The following is a 15,389-nucleotide window of genomic DNA, read 5'->3' as shown; positions in this document are numbered from 1 at the left end:
TTTCTACCTGCCATGCAGGAGGCCCGGTTCCATTCCTGTCCAGGCAGCATATTTGTTTAACTTCTTAGGTAATTTTCCTTAGCTTTCTTGAAACTGCTCCCTGCTCAGGAGAACCTAGTCCTAACCAAGACATATGCAGTCAGATTGGCTTCGGATTTGACTGCCTCATAAACCACGTTTCGGCAGACACAAAACCACTTGATGGTTGTTCCCAGAGATGGCAACAGCTGATTTGGGGCTCCACATCCATTCCAGACCCGCTCAGCTTGTAACTAACCACCACTTTACCAAGGTACCAGGAGAAGATGCCCTCAAGCCAAAAGAGGGTTGATTTAACTAGTCAGTCAGCAGGTTCATCCCAACCACTCCTGCTTCCTTTAATTATTCTGCTCCACTCTTCCAACCTGGGTCCTCATGGAGAGGAGCCTCCTGCCAGGTCTCCCTCACCAAGTGTTTTCCTCACCTAGTGTCTGTCTCCCCAGCTCAGTCTGTGTTGCTGCGTCCCACAACAATCACATTCTTTATTTTTATCCTCACCCAAGGACATTTTTCCATTTTTTGTTCAGGTAGAGTGGGAGGGAGAGAGAGGAACAGAGAGAGAGAGAGAGAGAGAAACATCGACGTGAAAGGGACACATCGAGTGGCTGCCACCCGCACGACCAACCAGGGCCAGGGACAAACTGCAACCGAGGTACGTGCCCTTAGCGGGAACCGAACCCGGGTCTTTCTGGACCGCAGGCCGATGCTCTAACCACTGAACAAACTGGCCAGGGTACACATCACATTCTTTATGCACGCCTCTGGGCCAGACCTGCAGGGAGGCTTGTCAGCCAGGTGCCCTGTGCGTGAGCATATACTCACACACACGGGTGTCTCCCTCGCCTCCACAGGGCTTCGGGCAGGGTAGGCTCACGTATGTGCCACACTGCTCCCAGCCCTCTGCACTTGCTCTGGCTCTCCCTCAGCCCTGCTCCTTGTGGGGTCCGCAGCGCAGGGTCTCTGACTCTGAGTTCCCGTGGCATTCGATACGTCCTCCCTACTCTTCTCCATGGCATTCCCTAATTGCCTCATGTGTCGTGACCTGAATTCTGGGGCCAGAACTGCCTGCCTGTGTCCTGGCTCTGCTAACTTCATGTCTGTTCCCTTGAGCAAGCCACTTGGTCTTCCTAAGCCTCAGATTCCTTATTTGTTAAGTACAGCAATAATAATACCACCTAGCCACAGTGTGATGGTGAGTTTCAAGCAAGGCTTTTGCATGTAAAGCTCTTAGCACGTGGCACAGGCCAAACACTCAGTTATAAGTGTTTAGTGTCTGGTTGTTTAATACACTTTTATAATAGATCCATCTCTATAGCAAGGTTCTCAGGACAGGGCTTTTTTATCCCTTTTTTTTTATTCTCCAGCGTTGCCCAGGTGGTGATAAGCCCTTGGTGGGTCCTAAATGAGGAATCAGAAAGGGTCAGGGATTGAAGTTCACGTGGCAGGTGAGCAGTGGAGCTACAAATAGGGCTGCCAGTGGAGAGCTGGTGACTTCTTTGGGGCAGCCTGTGATGGACTCCATCCATGACAAAGTTTCGAATGCATTGGGTGTTGGCACTGCAGATGCAGGTGAATGACACTGAGGACCTGCCTGCAAGGAGCTCAGGAACAGATCCACAGAGGAGTAACCATGTGACTTTGGTGGTAACAGAGGACAAGGCGCCAGGCCAAGCTTCAGGGAGGTTGTTCGAACTGGATCTTTTCTTTCTCTTTATCTTCCACTCTTCTCCCGTCTCACCTCCATTTTTCACTCTGATTTTAAAGGAAATATATGTTCTCTGTGGAGATCTTGGGGAAAAACAGAGACAAAAAGTAAACCACTTAAATATATTATCTGGCAAGTACATTTAGCAGTGTGTATCAAAAGCCTTAAACATTTAAGAATTTTTTCTTAGGAAATGAAAATGGATGTAGGTAAGGTTTTCCCTTTTAAACGCCTAACAAATGGTAGCTCATTTATTGTCATAGCAGGTGTCGGCACTGTCATTACCCCATTAGACAGGTGAGGACGTAGAGGCGGAGTCAAGTAACCTGCCCAGTGGTCACATAGGCAGTAAGTAGGGGAGTCAGGGCTCACACCCAGGCCCAGGGGCCCAGAGTCTCTGCTCATAGCAATTGTTTATACTGCGGTCCCTGAAGAGGAAATTAATACAAAGGGGCAACTGAAGATGCTTGGCCTGACTGAGAATCCAAGAATTGCAAAGGAAAACAGTGTAGGATTTTTATCCAACTTGGCAAACATTTAAAAGATTACTGATATCCCTGTGTGGGGCTTTGTGGGAATGATTACTCCTCCATTCTTGACTACAGATAGGTAGAGTTTTCCTAAAGGGCAACTTGGCCATATCTGCTGAAGTGTCAGGTCTGATCCTTTTACTCAGCAGCCCCCGAGTACATGGGATCCTGGAGAAATGCTCACACTAATTCATAAGGAAGCATGAGAGGGATGTAAATGAAATTGGGAAACAATCAAAATTAATTACAGGCCAGTTTCTGATATCACATCATTTCATCTATACATGTGTGTATTTATGAAAGACAGGAGGAGGCCTCCAGGGGCATGGAGTCCCAGCTGCTTTTCCAGGCTGCTGGTCCAGGCTGACCAGCCCAGCCTTCCCCACATGTCCTCCTCCCCTTTCCCTACTGATGCCCACAGCCCTTCCTGCACCCACCCCGCTGTGCCATATCCCCCAAAGGTTCTCTGGGACTCGAGAGGACAGGGGGCAGCTCAGAGATTCTCTGTTTAATGTGGAACTAAAGGTCCCCTTACTGGGGGGGTTAGGGGTAGTTTCATGTCCACACCTAGAATAGCACTGCTCTAAGACAGTACAAAGTGAAAAAAGCAAGTAACCACAGACATTCTCTGATTCCATTTATGTTTACAAAAGAAAAAGTAGGATCAGCAAAAGATGAGGGGATATCTGCCTAACTGGTAGAAAGGGGCTTTGGTTTGTTTTTGAAATTGTTAAATTAAGAAAATTTTTTACTTGTATAGTTTAAACTGTTTAATGTAAATAATAGTTTTCATTTGTAACCCACAGAATAAAATACATATGGTCCATAATGATACGGATAGATGAAGGGATAGATGAATAGATGGCTAGATAAATGGTGGAGAAGGGACAGCTCTTTCTTATAGAAGAATTCCAGTTAATAAATATAGAAGGAAAGAGGAAAATGGAAAGGTATCATTAGGCAAACTCCACAGTAATAATTGTTATAGGCCAGATCCACTAATAGGTGTTAAATATCAGTGGGGGGATGTTCGAGGGAAAAAACTGAGTATTTGTCTAATCTCAGCTATCTTCCCCAAGATATTTATTAATTACAAAAAGGAAAATAGTAACTTTATAGGGGAGAAACCCAGGACACATCACTTTAATCAGGTGACAAGGCCACCATCCCCAGTAATGAGACAGATGTCATGTTTTCCTGGTACACCTTGAAAAGGCCTATGACTTAACCTGAACCTGACCCATGAGGAAATTAGGCAACCCAACTCAGGAGACATGCTACAAAGTAACTGACTAGGGCTTCAGAAGTATTCAGTTCAGGAAAGATATAGAAAGACTGAGGAACGGTCACAGATTGGAGGGGACTAAGGAGACAGGACAACAAGATGCAACGTGGGGTCCTAGGTTCAATCCCGGAAATAGGACATAAGTGGAAAAACTGGTCAAATGCAAATTAAGTCTGTAGTTAATAGTATTGTATCAGTGCTACTTTCCTGGTTTGATAATTAAAGGATGGGTATCTATAATGTTAACATTAGGGCAACTGGGTGAAGGATATACAGGGAATTCTGTATTACTTTTGCAACTTTTCTGTAAACCTAAAATTATTTCAAAACAAAAGGTTTTTTGTTTAATTTAAGAAAATAGCCATCACACCCTATTCCCTCATCCCCTCTCACCCTTGGCAACCTCTGGTCTACTTTCTGTCTCCATAGATCTGCCTATTCTGGACACTTCATCTAAGTGGAATCACACAATATGGGATCCTTTGCAACTGGTTTCTTTCCTTTAAAATAACATTTTCAAGGATCATCCATGTTGTAGCAGGCGTCAGTACTTCACTCCTTTTTATGGCTAAATAATAATCCATTGTATGGCTCTAACACATTCCGTTTATCCATTCATTGGTTAGTAGAATTTGGATCATGTGCAGGTTTTGGCTATTTTAAGTAGTGCTGCTGTGAACGTGCTGTGTGGACATAAGTTTTCCTTTCTCTTGGGTACACACCTAGGAGTAGAATTGCTGGTCATCTGGTAACTATGTTTAGCTTTTTCAGGAATTGCCGGACTGTTTTCCATTCCCACCAGCAGTGCCCAAACCTTCCAGTTTCTCCACATCCTCACCACCACTTGTTATTATTACCTCTCTTTCATTTTAGCCATTCTAGTGGGTGTGAAATGGCATCTCGTTGCAGTGTTGATTTATGTGTACCTGATGCCTGATGGCTAATGAGGTTGGGTATTCCAGAAGTCATTTTAACATCCATGCCATCAGGCCAGCAGTCCCTGCTGAGATTTCCCAGATGTGTTCAGCCCTGGTGTCCCCTCTCCTTGTGAGATCGCTGTGCCTAAAATCTTACAAGCATGGGTCCTATCCCAAAAGCTTTGGGAATGAGTAAGCATTGGGTCCTCAGGGCTCCAGAGCCATGTTCCTTTTCAAGGGCCAAAATCAAAGTGTGGGGGACCAGAGAGTCTGTGTTTTTATAACAGGCATCTTGTTCACTCAAAAGACTCCAACCCCCTTTAGCACGATCCATTATTCCTCTTGCTCTCCCCAGGAGGCCCTGATGGTTCTTGTGACTCCAGCTTTAGTAGCGGCATCAGCGTTTTCTCTCCAGCCAGGTAAGTGGTATGTTCCAGCCAGAGGTGTTTGTAGAAAGCAAGCAGCCTGGATCTTTCCTGGGTGCAGGAGACTGCAGTGAATACCCGAGGCAAGCTGCTTGGGGCCACTGCTTATGGGGCACAGGAGGTGTCTGATGAGGGAATCTGAGGGATACTGAGCAAGCCCAACCCACCCAGTTCTGATGGACAGATCGCCTTGGCGGGTGGGGGTGGTTGGACACTCCTGGAGGTCAGTAAATACAAGTTATAAAAGTATAGCTGATACGTGGTGACTACAGTAAGACACTCACGGACCCTTTTCCCAGCACCTTTTGCTTGTTCAGGATAATGTGAGGCTGACAAGACTGACAAGGGGAAGGCTATTCAAGGATAATCTGGATTACAAGCAGTATTTTGAGTCTAAGTACATGGACTGTGTAGGTAGCAGGAAATGTCCTCTCCTAGGCTCCTGGACCAGCTGTAATAGTGTAACTTTCCACATGGGGGCAATGCAGGACAAGCATCAAAAGAATTCCCTTCCTTGCCAGCCCCCTCTATACTCTGCAGAGTGATGGATTTCTCCTGGGGAAAGAACTGTCACCATGCTGTCCTTGCCTGAGTGCTATGGACATGGCCCATCTTGCTTTTTCTTTGGGTGGAATTGGCACTGTGGAGCCAGAATAAATGGTGGCTCTTCTATAAGGGGTTTCTTCCCTTTGAACTCAGTCCTGGGGAACCAGTCGCTCAGGAAGGGAAAATGTGCCATCAGCCCCAAGAGGCTCTGTTCTTCCCCAGACGCTGAGGATCTTTCCTCCGTTTTTGTCATTTTTTATTTATTCTTATCTCTAAGGACCCTGTGCATGTTTTCAAAGTATGCAAGTACTGATTATAAACATGGTCTCCTGCTCTTAGGACCGCTTGCACAGTGCTCGAGCAAGCCAGTAAACATTCTTCACTCATTTTAGTTGTCGCACACTCCAGAGCACCTGCCTGTGTTCAACCTTACCGCTTCCAAGATGGAGATATGGCCCCTGACCTTGAGGTTCTCTGTGGGACAGCAGAGAAATAACCAGGAAGTTGCCAGAAAGGGTAGTGATTGCTCTGACGGGGGACTCAGGGTGTTGGGGGCAAGCGACGGTCCCTGAGCTGAGGCTGGACTGGTCACTGGCAGTGATGAACACTCGGTGGGTGAGTGCTTCCTAGGCCCTTGGTGTGCCAGATACTTTGTGTCGCATCATTAGATTTTGCTAATGTTTAAACCCCACAGGGTCAGTGGTTTGATTATCTCCTGAGGAGGGACAGGAGATCTGGGAGCTGCTGTGCAGAGAGCATATGTAGGAAGGACTCACATGGGTGCAGACAGGTTAGGAGGGGTAGAAGTTCAGACTGAAGAGGTGATGGAATAGGGAGGAAGTTGGATAGATTTGAGATCTGTTTTGAAGGTAGAACGGACAGAATTTGCTAATGGGATGGAGTGAAAGGAGAGAAGTGAGAGAAAGAATAACTTCTAGGTTTTTGGCTTGAGCCAAATCAGGATATCCTGGTATCATTTCCCAAGCTGGAAGGAGGGACAGGTGTGTGAGTGGGCCAGTCAGAAGCTCTGTTCAAGGTGGCTCAGCATCCCCAAGAGCAGTCAAGGGGGCAGGTTTGGCCAGTGGATCTGGAGCTTGAGGGAGAGGTCTGGATGGAGATGCAGGGAAACTGGTGTGTACCCCAGAGGAGCTTGTTCTGAAGGCTGTGGGAGCCAGTATTATAGGTGGGAGTGAGGGAGCAGACCTGTGATTGAAAAGACCTGCTGGGAGGATAGATGAGGGTGAGGGACAAAATTGATAACAGAAAGTCCTGTTAGCAGACTTGTCATTATAACCTAGGCTACAGGGAATTGTCCTGCTCCATGGGAGTCAGTTCTCTCTCTTTTTCTCTCCCTCTCTCCTTCTCTCATCTCTCCTTACTTACTGCACCAAGCAGGGTCCTCCTCTCTCGTGAATCTGAGTAGGAGAGTTCCACTTTCTGGACGTACATCCTGATTCAGCTATGCCTGACTATGTGACCCTAGGCAAATAGCTTAACCTCCTCCTGCCTCAGCTTCTTCATCTGCAAACTGGGTGTGACCATAGTATGGACTTCATAGAGGTCTAGCACTTAAATGAACTGAACTTTGTTAAGAGCATAGAATGGGGCCTGGCCCACAGAAAGCACTTTGCACATTCTAGCTACAGTTGTTACTGCAAGAACCTTGTTATTATCCCCACTTTACAAATGAGGAAACAGGCCCAGAGAGGTTAACTTCTTGCCCAAAGTCATTCAGCTAATTAGTGGCCAAGTTGGAATTCAAGCTGGCCTGACTCCAAAGCCCACGCGTTTCACTTCTGTTATTCATAGTTGGGGAGGTGCAAAAGCTTGCGTACTGACCTCTTTAACACCCGGTGCAGGAGCCCTGGACAGGCGTTGCCATATAAACAGGCTTCCACGCTGGTGCTGAGGGCCATGGTGTCATCGGTGACGTTCAGTACAGGTCTCTCCATAAAACTGGCGCCCTGTACGTAAGGCAAGCAGATCTAGAAATCTTTCCGACTTTTAGCATCTGCTGATTGAAAAAAAGTTAGAATATGTTATAAGAAAACAAATCTAAAGTCAGAAACAACTTTTTTAAGATTTACCTTCCTGCCCAGCCAGTGTGGCTCAGTGGTTGAGCGTTGACCCATGCATTAAGAGGTCACTGGTTTGATTCCTGGTCAGGGCACATGCTCAGGTTGTGGGCCAGATCCCCAGTGGGGGCTTGAGGGAGGCAGCCAATTGATGTTCTCTCTCATGGATGTTTCTATCTCTCCCTCTCCCTTCCTCTCTCTAAAATCAATAAAGTAAAAAAAAAAAAAAAAAAAAGATTTACCTTTCTATTGATTTCATTAGACATGTGACATACGAATGCTCTAAGGTGTTAGATGTTACAGAAATAAAGTGCTGCCTCCCAGAGAGAGCCACTGGAGTTTTCTCGTTATTAATTGGTAATATCAGAAGCATTATTCAGTAAAGAGGTATTTTAATGGTCATAGCTGTGCCATGCATTTGGAAGTTGTGGTACATACACAAGTAAGACATTCGTTATGAGATGCTTTATGAAAAATGCTCAGTGAAAATGGGCTTTTGCAGACACCTTGAAATAACTCAGAAGCCCCAAGAGTCACTAGTCTAGACTTTCTGGAACCTGTGCAGAAATATATTTCAAACTGAATGAGCTCCCTTTTGTTCTCTTTGAGTGAGGTCAACCAGGGCAGAGGGTGCCCATCTCAGGCTCCAGACCAGCATGCACTCTCTAGGAAGGGCCCAGGCTTCCAGAGTCCTAACTCTCCACTGAGCATGCTCAGAGCCCAGCACACAGCAGCCCACCCCCCTGGTGGAGCAGTCCAGAGCTGCCTCAGAGGCGGTGGGATCATCAGTCCTCCCTTTTCTGGGCACAGATCTGGTGTGTGCCTGCTTCCCTTGACTTTCACCTCCAGCCAGTGAGGAAAGTGAGATCCAAGGAGAGTGTCTTCAGCTGAGAAATGAGTTCTGTGTGCGTGGCCTCACGGCCTTGGATGGTCCGTACTCTCTTCAGCCTCAGTTTCCTCATCTGTGCATTGAAGGATCAGGTTACATGAACCATGCAGTCCTTTTGGTTATATAGTTGTGGTTGACACCTGCCCCGCCAGCAGTCTGAAGGTGCCTGTGTCTGGGAGGTGAGCTGTGTCTGGCATTTGCTGTGGGAGACTCAGTACACAAGATGCTGCCAGTTCACACACCAGCTCCCTGAAATCCTTCCTTTGTTATTTGGCCCTGACACAGTGCCACCTGAGGGAGATGCCACCGTAGTTGAGTTCTTGCACTCTGCCCTCAGAGACTGAGCTGGCCAGAAGTATCTCAGAACCACTGTAAATTAAGGAACCTGGCGGGCCAAGAGACCACTGAACCTGGTATCATGGGGCCCCCTTTGGGTCACTAGATTCGGAGTGTCCCCCATAGAGCTTACGAGGCTTCCCCAGTGTCCTCTCTCCCTAATGGAGACTTCATCTGCCCTCCTGTCAGGAAAATACATTGCGAGGTATGTGTGACAACCCCTTTCTCCTCCACCACACGGGGCTGCCATTCTGCTGCCCCTGCCAGGGGACAGTTGGAAACGATGCCACCATGGACTCTCCTGAGCCTGGCCGCCCTTTAGCCTTTAAAGAGGTAATGTTGGTGGTTGGTGAGGCCAGTCTGGACTTGAACTGCTCAAATTCAAATTGCCAGCTCCCCCACTTCCTGGCTGTGCTCCAGCTTCCTCATCTCCAGAATGGGAAAAACGTTGTGCAGGGCCTCTGAGGGAAGGACGTGAAGCTCTGTGGGTAAGAGCTCAGCACAGTGCCTGACACAGTATTTATCCAAGGAATGTGAGTTGTTTTAAGTACCACCGTCATCATCATTATTATCAGTCCTGCGTCTCTTCTTCCCCCCAGCCCAAGATTCAGATACACCACAGGGCCTGAACCACAGAGTGTAGGTAGGGGAGCTGGGCTGGGCACTGTCTTCCTCCCCACCAGCAGCTCAGGACAAGGTCACTGCTGATCAGTGCAGCCCTGAGTCCCCAGGAAAGTGAAAACAAGGCCTTGCTCCCTGGAGGGTCATTTTAACTAAGAATGTGGCAGGCACAGGGTACTCCTTTGATGTCTGGAACTGGACTGCCCTGCCACTCCTGTTGGGGAAAGGGACTGATGAGGCCTGACCTCGGGCTCAGAGAGTTGGGAAAGAACAGGTGGGTGCAGGGTTGGTTTCTGTTCATTCCCCACTGTCTCCGAGCTCCTGCTTTGGTGAGGCCTTGGACTATGTAGACTCCTTGAGCTCCTCCAGCCCCAGGATCCCTCTGGCCCAGGGAGCTCCCCAGAAAGAGCCCTGTAGGAGGCCAGCAGAATGGGGAAAATGGGGCTAGGAAATAAGACAGTAAATAGGTCCTGGAAAATGCTTAGGAAGCCCTCGGGTGGACTGCAGCCCGCTGTGTGGAGCTGTGTTGTCCCGGCGGCAGCCACTGTCACTGGATTACCAAGCACATGCAGTGTGGCTAGTCGGAACTGAGCTGTCAGCATGAAATGCACCCCGGGTTTCGAAGACTAGGGCACAAGAAAAATAGAAGATATCTTAGTGATCTCTATATTTTATATCAATTATATGTTGAAAGGATAATATTTGGAATGTATAGAGTTAATTAAAATGTATCATTAAAAATAATTTCCCGCCCTGGCAGGTTTGTCTTAGTGGTTAGAGTGTCAGCCTGCGGTCCAGAGAGACCCGGGTTCAGTTCCCGCTAAGGGCACGTACCTCGGTTGCAGTTTGTTCCCGGCCCTTGTTGGGTCATGTGGGGGGCAACCACTCAATGTGTCCCTTTCACGTTGATGTTTCTCTCTCTCTCTCTCTCTCTCTCTCTCCCTCTCCCACTCTATCTGAACAAAAAATGGGAAAATGTCCTCAGGTGAGGATAAAAAAAAATTTCTCTTGTTTCTTTTTTTTTTTTCTCCTCACCTGAGGATATTTTTCTATTTATCTTCAGATAGAGTAGGAGGGACGGGAGCGGGGGAGAGAGAGAGAGAGAGAGAGAGAGAGAGAGAGAGAGAAAGAGAAAGAAACAGAGAAACCAATGTGAGAAGGACACATCAACTGGTTGCCTCCCACAGGACCCCGACCAGAGCCGGGGACAAACCGCAACTGAGGTACGTGTCCTTGACTAGAATCGAACCCGCAACTCTTGGTCCACAGGTTGACGCTCTGACCACTGAACCAAACCGGCCAGGGCTCCCTTGTTTCTTTTTACATTTTAATATAAAACCAAGAAATGTAAAATTTGTTATGTGGCTCGCATTACATTTCTCTTGGACAGTGAGCTTGAGAGAAAGGTTGAGTGAGAGGGTGATGGGAGCCCGCATGTGCCGCCCCGACTCGTCTGTCTAAGGCTACCAAGGACCTAGATGTTAGATATCCTCGGAAGACCCCAGGAACTTCCAGCCACAGGGCTCCCTGGGAAATCTCAGCGACAGCCCTTGCCAGAGGCTCAGCCCTTTGGGCCACCAGAGGATTAGAAGTGCCCACTGTAGCCCCGAAACGAGCGCCATGGGGAGTCATCGAACCATATTAAGTAGCAGTTCCATTTAGCACTTACAAAGCTCAGAATCATGCCTTTAGGAATTCACATCAAATGAGCTTCAGAGAAGCTGCAAGTGAATTAGGAAAGCACAGGCATTGCGTTCCTGATGCAAATGAACAATTGAGCAGCCTGGAAATACCACGAAAGACCATTTTGTGCAGGCGGGAACTGAAGCACCTGGCCCAGTCCTCAAGAAACACAGCCCCTGTCTACACCCGTCGTGGTACCTTTGAGGAAATACAGTGTGACGCATGGGTAGGACATCCTCGGGTTTCCTGCCCATGCCTTCCCTGTCCCCGGAAACTATGGCCTCTGTCGGGGCCCCATGCTTTGGCAGAGGGCTGATGTCAGTGTCCCAGCAGCACCCAGCCCTCAGGGCTGCCCAGCAGGACTCTGCCTGCAGACCAGCAAGGGTTTGGCCAGTAAGGTCGGAGCCTGTGCCCCATGTTCTGAACAGCTGTTTCTCAGAGGCAGAGGCTGACTTCCCCAGCTAAGAAGAAAGTTCCAGTTTCAGAGACAGCTCTCAGAGTTTCTCAACCAAGCTGAACCCTGTGCTAAGTGCCCTGAGTATGACAGATAAAAAGCCACAGTTGCACCCTGACCAGTTTGGCTCAGCGATTAGAGCATCGACCTGCAGACCAGAGAGACCCGGGTTTGGTTCCCAATAAGGGCATGTACCTTGGTTGCAGTTTGTCCCCAGCCCCAGTTGGGGTCATGTGGGTAGCAACCAGTTGATGTGTCTCTCTCACACTGATGTTTCTCTCCCGCTCCTGCTCTATCTGAAGATAAATGCAAAAAATGTCCCTGGGTGAGGATTAAAAAAAAAAAGCCACGGTCCCTGTCCTTACTTGAGAAATGTTCTTCGGGTGCCTTGTGAAGGCCCTTTGGGTTTAAGAGCTATTATCAGGGCCTTCCCCTGGACCTTCTGGACATGGTAGTTTTGTGTTATCACAGAGGGTCTGGACTTAATGTCCTGAGGGTACTAGCTGCCCTTTCAGCCCTGAGGTCTGCTGGGGTCCAGCTCAGTGACACCAGAGAGTGTTTTCACTGTAAAAGCCAGGCTAGTGCTGGTAAAGAAAAGGGGCAGTGGGTGGGTGCCCAGCAGCCTGGCCTTCTTCCCCCCAGAGTGGTCATCACAGAGAGAAGCCCTCTGAGCTCGGCAGCAGTGTGTGCCGTCTGTGCTCTGCGCCCAGGAGAGCAGGGCAGGAGGCAGGGTGCGTGGTTCTGAGTATATGGGGCCGGGAGGTGCTGGGCTCGCCAGGGAGGGCTGCGTGGGCTTGAACTCCTTGGTCTTGCCCACAGCACTGAAAGGGCCCCGGTCACCCTCCACCTCGATGGGATTGTGCAGGTCCTGAACTGCCACCTCAGTGACATGGCCATTGGGATGATGACCAGGATTGCCGTCCTGAAGTGGCTTTACCACCTCTACATCAAGACTCCCCGGAAGGTGAGCCCCCAGGCCCATAGGCTTAGCAGGTCCCTCCCAACCAGGGGTTTCTCCGGGTCCCCTTGGTTTTCGAGGGCCTGCCCAAGCTTGGTAGGATTCTGGTCATTGCAGTGTTGGAGGAATCCTGACAAGCAGAGGAGTGACAGGTGCTTGGGGAACCTTTGGTATCCAGTGGGGGGCGGGGGAGGTGGTCCATGCAGGGACCCTGTCTGAGCAGAGCCCAGGCCTGGAGCAGGGAGGGCTCACGGGTGCCCTGTCTCTGCTCTCCAGATGTTCCGGCACACAGACAGCCTCTTCCCCATCCTACTGCAGACGTTATCGGACGACTCTGATGAGGTAGGTTCACAACACCGCCTTCCCTGTGACATGGCTTCCTGGCCTTCCCTCTTGAAAGACTGATGGAATCTTGTAGCTGAGAGGTGCTTGTTTTGTTCTTGATGTCAAATCAGCACCTGTTGATGCTGATTTTGCCCTATTCCTCATACCTGGTAAGGTGTGCCCTTTAAAGCTGTATTTGCTGCTCTTGGCTTTGGGAATAAGGACTCCTCCTCTGTTGGCCCTTCTGAAGAGCACCCTAGGTCAGGGTGTCCATGAGGAAACCAGTCTGCATGGGGAACTCGCTGGTCCCCGGAAGACAGTGGAGAAGGGCCGTAGGGGGCACGACTGTGGGTCAGGCTCCGAGTGCAAGGTCTGGCCCCGCTTCATTGCCTGAACGTCTCGACTCTGCATGTCTTTTGTCCCATGTTCAGTCTGGTAGTGACAGCACAAGGATGTGAGAATGAAGTGCTCTGCGGAAGGTGCCCAGGTTCCATGCTGGGCACATGCTGAGCACTCCGTGAGCATTGGTTGTGTTTTCACTTCAGCTGGACTCTGTTTTGACCTCCAGTTTGAAATTGGACCCTTCAGCTTTGCTTTGTTGGGGTCACCAAGAACTGTAGGTGCAGGGGGGAGAGGCTGGCCCAGATTCCAGGCCGTAGAGTACTCCTGAGTGGGAAACTTGCCAGGAAAGGGGGAGAGCTGGACTCTGGGTCCTTCTGCCATCTGGGGGCTCCTCCAGCCACACGCTGTTCCCCCATTGTTCTCAGCATCGTTTCGTTCCATCACGTGGAGTTAGGGTAGGCAAGTTCTTTTTTAGGAGCAGGATTTGCAGCTGAGCACTGCCTTTTGCCAGGGTGACATCCCGTCTGTCTACTCATGCCAGCTCCAGGCTGCACTTCGAATACTGGCTGCTGTGCCTTGACTCCCCCTCTCCTTCCCTCCTCCAGGCTCTGGGCAGAGCTGTAGTCCTCCATGAGGCAGTGGGTCCATAAATCTACAGACCTCCCACACTGCCCAGTGGGAACGTGGAAGTGGACAAGAGCTGGAGATTGGGGGGAAGAGGGGACGTGGCTCACAGCTTCTTATGGAGTGAAGCACCTTGGTTCTCCCTGGGCTAGTACCAGGCTTGTGTGGGGCCCAGGGCAGTTGTCCTGCAGCCTAAACGTGAGCTGAAAAGAGATGCAGACGAGTAGGTGTCTGCCTCTAGGTCCTCTAAGCTACTCTGCATTTCCAGAAAAACCCGCAACAGATGGCCTGGGAATCTCCCCTTGACCTCTCCTGTCTGCCCACCACGTGCACACACATGCAAGCACACACATACATGTGCACACCCATCCTCTCTTTCCCTTTCCCACCACCCACTGCAGTGCGAGGCCCAGATGGACTTGGCCCAGTTCCGCCTGAATTGAGGGTGACTCACCGAACAATCACAGCCCTCATTTCAATACAGAAAGGAAGAGAAGAACTTTGCTGATTGGTTCCTTCCTTCAGATTTCGCTGGAAGCAGCTGAGTTTTCAGTCCTTTAGATTGAGTTGTTTAATCCCATCCAGCCCTCTGCTTGCAGTTGGTTTTGTGTGCATGTGTCTCTGAAGGGCGCGGGAGGAGACGCGGTCCATTAAACAGCTCTGCTCGGGTCGAGGCTGTGGAAATTCCACTTGCTGAAGCACCAGACATTGTCAGGGCTTTGGGGCACATGTGGGTCTCAGTGTGGATAGGACTGCAGCTGCTCTTGGGAACAGTTGTGGGGGTGGGAGAGTAAAAAGTGCCTGCTTTCCCGTCTCTAGGGGAAGGAATTGGGGACCTCGAAAAACAGTGGTGCATCTGATTCTGCCACATCCTGCTTCTTCACCAGAATCACACTCCTCTAAGTGTCCCCTGCCCAATATCTTTGGCAACTTTGAGGACTTGCTGCGTAGTCAGCAATGGATGGATAGCAGCGAACAAGACCAGGTCCCTCTTCTCCTGGTGCGTCCTTCTAAGATACCTATCTAGGAAGTGCTGTCTGATGGGCTTTCCCATTATTTCCAAATACAGCCCTGATATTAAATCAGAGCTCCCTGGGGTTCAAGACCCTGAAGGCCATTTAGTCAAATCAGACCACAGCCAAATGGGGGTGTGGGGGGAGGACACTTCCTATCAAAGGCTTCATGGAGTCTGATGGATACCACAGTCCCTGCGAAGGTCCTTCCAACCATCCTCAGGCCTCAAGGCACAGCTTACCCTGTGTCTTGGATGATTCATAACAACAGCGTGCTGGGTGAAGTATTACTGTATTACACCCTTTACTGGAGTATTTAGAGAGGCCTCATCAATTCTGTGGGGAAGGACTTCTTTCAGTTCAGAAAACGAAGGCCTAAGGAAGTTAGGTGACTTGCACACAGCTAGGAAGTGGTGAAGTAAACGCAAATCCACATCTGTGTGATTCCAAAGCCCGTCCTCTTAACCATGTAACTCCATACCTGTGTTTCACCACATGCGGCCCTGGCTGCCCACTCCCAGCCCATCAGAACCAACAGGGGAGATGGGGAGCTCATGTCTAATTGTATCATCCTCCTCATTTCTGGTCACCTTCTCTTGTTCCACAAGAAGGGTTCTATTTGG

The 15,389-nt window shown here is 49.4% G+C and overlaps 1 protein-coding gene across 2 annotated transcripts in view; it reads left to right on the top strand.

Annotated features, from left to right (window-relative positions):
* VAC14 (VAC14 component of PIKFYVE complex) overlaps positions 1–15,389 on the top strand; it is a 98,283-nt gene that overhangs the window by 23,178 nt on the left and 59,716 nt on the right. For both annotated transcript variants that reach the window (XM_036275122.1, XM_036275121.1), the window contains 3 exons: positions 4,832–4,895; positions 12,325–12,469; positions 12,740–12,805. In XM_036275122.1, the coding sequence (XP_036131015.1) occupies positions 4,832–4,895; positions 12,325–12,469; positions 12,740–12,805 (275 nt within the window). The remainder of the gene's footprint in view (positions 1–4,831; positions 4,896–12,324; positions 12,470–12,739; positions 12,806–15,389) is intronic.

This window comes from Molossus molossus, unplaced genomic scaffold, assembly GCF_014108415.1.
Source record: "Molossus molossus isolate mMolMol1 unplaced genomic scaffold, mMolMol1.p scaffold_m16_p_21, whole genome shotgun sequence".
Lineage (NCBI taxonomy): Eukaryota > Metazoa > Chordata > Mammalia > Chiroptera > Molossidae > Molossus > Molossus molossus.
This window is presented reverse-complemented; position numbering and strand designations above follow the sequence as displayed.